Below are 2912 nucleotides of genomic sequence, written 5' to 3' on the forward strand. Positions count from 1 at the left end.
ATTCTCTCCACTTAACAAATCAAAACACAGAGGCAAGCAGAGATAAAGTATCTTACCCTGGCCACGCAGTTAGTAAGAGACAGTGCCTGTTGTGAACCCAAGCAGCTGAACCTTGACCTGGTCTACAGAGAGAAGGCACTGACTGATACTATCATTTCTGGTCACTGTAAAAGAGGCTTTTTTGTTTGTCAACAGACAATGACCAATCACCAAGACATCTGATGACTCAACCAAATTAATAAGCTCGGGTCTGAAATTCATCAGCCAAGAAGATTAATTCACATTGGAACCAGGCAGGGTTGTCAGTGAAAAAGATAATTTATTCTTAGGGCTCATATACAACTTTTTTTCCTCTGTCAAGCAGTTTTGAACACAGATTGAGCACAGGTGCTGAATTCCTCTTTTAAGCGAGTCTCACAGCCCAAGAACTAGTGATGGTCATTCTCCAGCCAACAGGACTTACAGGATTCGGGGACATCAACATGGGTTAGTTCGCAAGTTAGAAAACCTAGTCAGTCATCTCGAGACCCATAGAAATAAATTCCTGGGAAGGCCATCACCAGCCTCCGAGGAGGCAGATAATCACATTCTTTGTTCACTTAGCAAACAAGTGCATGCAAGAACCAGCTGTGTGACCTCCAGGCCTTTGTTGGCCCACCTGTAAAACAAGGACAAGGAGGCAGATCAGATGACCTGTTGAGGACAGTTCCAACTCTGAAATAAAAATAAAGGCAAAGGGGAAGGACTAGGGTAGGAGGCACTCTTCTACTCTTTAGTCATCAAAAGCCGGAGTCTCTCTTGTTTGGTTGATTCTTTCAGGACCCAAATATTCCTTCACTAGTGTTAAGGTCAAGCAGCTGACCTCTGGAGGGCTGTATTGCTTCTCAGAGTTCCAAGTAGGCCACTTCCAAAGACTTCATACAGATAGTGTTTAATAGTAAAAAACGAATAAAGTAAGAAAAATAAGTCGTTTCAACAGCACCAGGAGAGATGTGTTTTTAACACCAGGAGAGAGGGACTGCAAATCTCATTAATAAAGATCTATGGACAAAAATAAGACATGCAATCGTTTAATGGCAAGTTATATATTTCTATCTACTTTTAGATTAGAAGATGTATGAGAGGCAGTATTTTTAACATTAAAATTTAAAATTCCAAGTTAAAGGCATTCTTCCTGGACTAAATCAAATACTCTGTGTCTTTTGTCCGCAATTCCTTTTCCCTAGCTCCTCCCTTTTTCTTCTTAACCCTGAATTGTGGAGAGAAAATTGAAAACTGTGCCCATTAGTGGACAGTGACAAGAAAAATACTGTTTACTTGCTGGCTTGGTTTCAGTTTCCCATTTCTTTTTATTTTTTCTTTTGACTTTTAAAACAATCCCCTCTCTCCACCCACTTTCACCCTTTTTGCTGAGTGCGGACCTCAAACTTCACTTCTGCTCTTAAGTCCTAAAGACAGATCAATTGAGAGTTATTGTAAAGCGCCAGTTAACGTCACGTTGTCTCACTTCAAAACTCCCACCTTCTGCCTATTGGAAAATGCCTTCTCCCCCTCTTCTAAAGGACTTAGATCCCCGGACCATCACAGTTAAGCCATAAAGGAGGTGTGCTGCTTACAGTTCTTCAAGCTGTCCTCGGTGTCATCTGCCTCCCAGAAGCGCTGCGCCAGCCTCTTAAAAGGTTATTTCTGTCGGTTAATTGCAGGTTGGGGTTCCCGAAACAGCATTTTCTTTTGAGGATTCTCTCTCGTGCACCGGACCGGAACATTCTCCCGGCCCCTCTTTGGTGTTTAAGCTCCTCTGGGCATCAGCTCACTGGACGCACAGTTCCTCTCGCGGCGCGAGTCTCTCGGTGCGAGGGGATCCCGGGGCTCGGCAGGGGTCCCGGCGCCCCGTAGATAGCCTCAGTCTCTAGTGGTCCGAAAAGTGACCGCGGTCATGGAGCGTTCCTCGGTCTTCGTGGTCATGCGACCCTTCGTCCACGCGGTCTGCAGCACTTCTTGGGTCATCTGATAATCCACCACCCGCACGAGCACGGATCTGGCGGGGGCTGCGGGGTCCCGCGGCGGGGCTTGGGAGGGGGCGGCTATTCGCCTGCCAGAAATTCGCTTTTCTCGTTGAAAAACAGAAGGGCAGTTGAGTTCTCGGTCACGATGGTCGCCGTCCTCCCAAGGAAAGTCCGCCACACCGGCCACCTCTCCCCGTGCGGGGTCCCCTTGATTCCCTAACCACCTCTCTGGGTGCAGGAGAAAGAGCACTTTCTCCTTGACCCAGGAGTCACAGTCCGGATTGTCCCCGTCGCGCACTCCGAGAGCCGGACCCGCCGCCCGGCCCTGGCAGCCCCCGCCCCGGCTTCCGCTGGCCCCCGCCCGAGCCGCGCTCAGGCCGCATGGAGCCTGGGGAGCCCCGCGCCCCACGTCGCGCGGAAAGGGCCCGCTGCGCCCCAGACTGTAGGAGGAGTCGGTGGGATTCGCAGCTCCCCGGGGCCCGGGAGCCCCCATCCCGGCCAAAGGGTCATTCATTCGTTGGCTCTTGGACGGGTTCAAGCAGCAAGTTGCTGCTGAGCTGGGAAGCGCGCGGCGGGAAGGTCCTGGGTGTGGCCTCCGAGGCCCGCAGGGGACGCTCACCGGCCGGGGCGGGGGACGGGCTCCGTGTGGAGCCCTCTCTGCCCCGGCTCCCCGCCGCCCCGTGCACCCCGCGGCCTGGCGTGAGCTCCGATCGCTCGCCTTCTTCCTACCCCGGCAGCCCTGCTCCTCTCGTAGTTTATCTGCTTACTTCTCACCTTTACCCTAGTTCCCCACCTGCCCTTCGCCAAAGACACCTTCACACTGCGCCCCCCTGAAATGCCCCAAAGTATGTTTTCTTTCCACCGACGCTCCTTAACGTGAAGGAACGAGGAAGCTTTTTTTTTTTT

The 2912-nt window shown here is 51.3% G+C and overlaps 1 protein-coding gene across 1 annotated transcript; it reads right to left on the reverse strand.

Moving 5' to 3' along the window:
• Window positions 1-631: 631 nt before the first annotated feature.
• CUNH6orf141 (chromosome unknown C6orf141 homolog) lies at window positions 632-2527 on the reverse strand. The gene is made up of 2 exons (XM_003803524.2): window positions 1617-2527; window positions 632-658 (listed from the first exon to the last, which is right to left on the reverse strand). Exon 1 carries the CDS (start codon window positions 2518-2520, stop codon window positions 1903-1905), a length of 618 nt encoding a protein of 205 aa, XP_003803572.1. The 5' UTR covers window positions 2521-2527; the 3' UTR covers window positions 632-658; window positions 1617-1902.
• Window positions 2528-2912: the final 385 nt, after the last annotated feature.

Source organism: Otolemur garnettii, unplaced genomic scaffold (assembly GCF_000181295.1).
Source record: "Otolemur garnettii isolate 467f Iridium unplaced genomic scaffold, OtoGar3 scaffold00322, whole genome shotgun sequence".
In the NCBI taxonomy this organism is placed as follows: Eukaryota; Metazoa; Chordata; class Mammalia; order Primates; family Galagidae; genus Otolemur; species Otolemur garnettii.

Excerpts from the sequence above, each read along its gene's own strand:
- CUNH6orf141 (XM_003803524.2), bottom strand. The coding sequence starts at position 2,520 with ATGAATGACCCTTTGGCCGGGATGGGGGCTCCCGGGCCCCGGGGAGCT.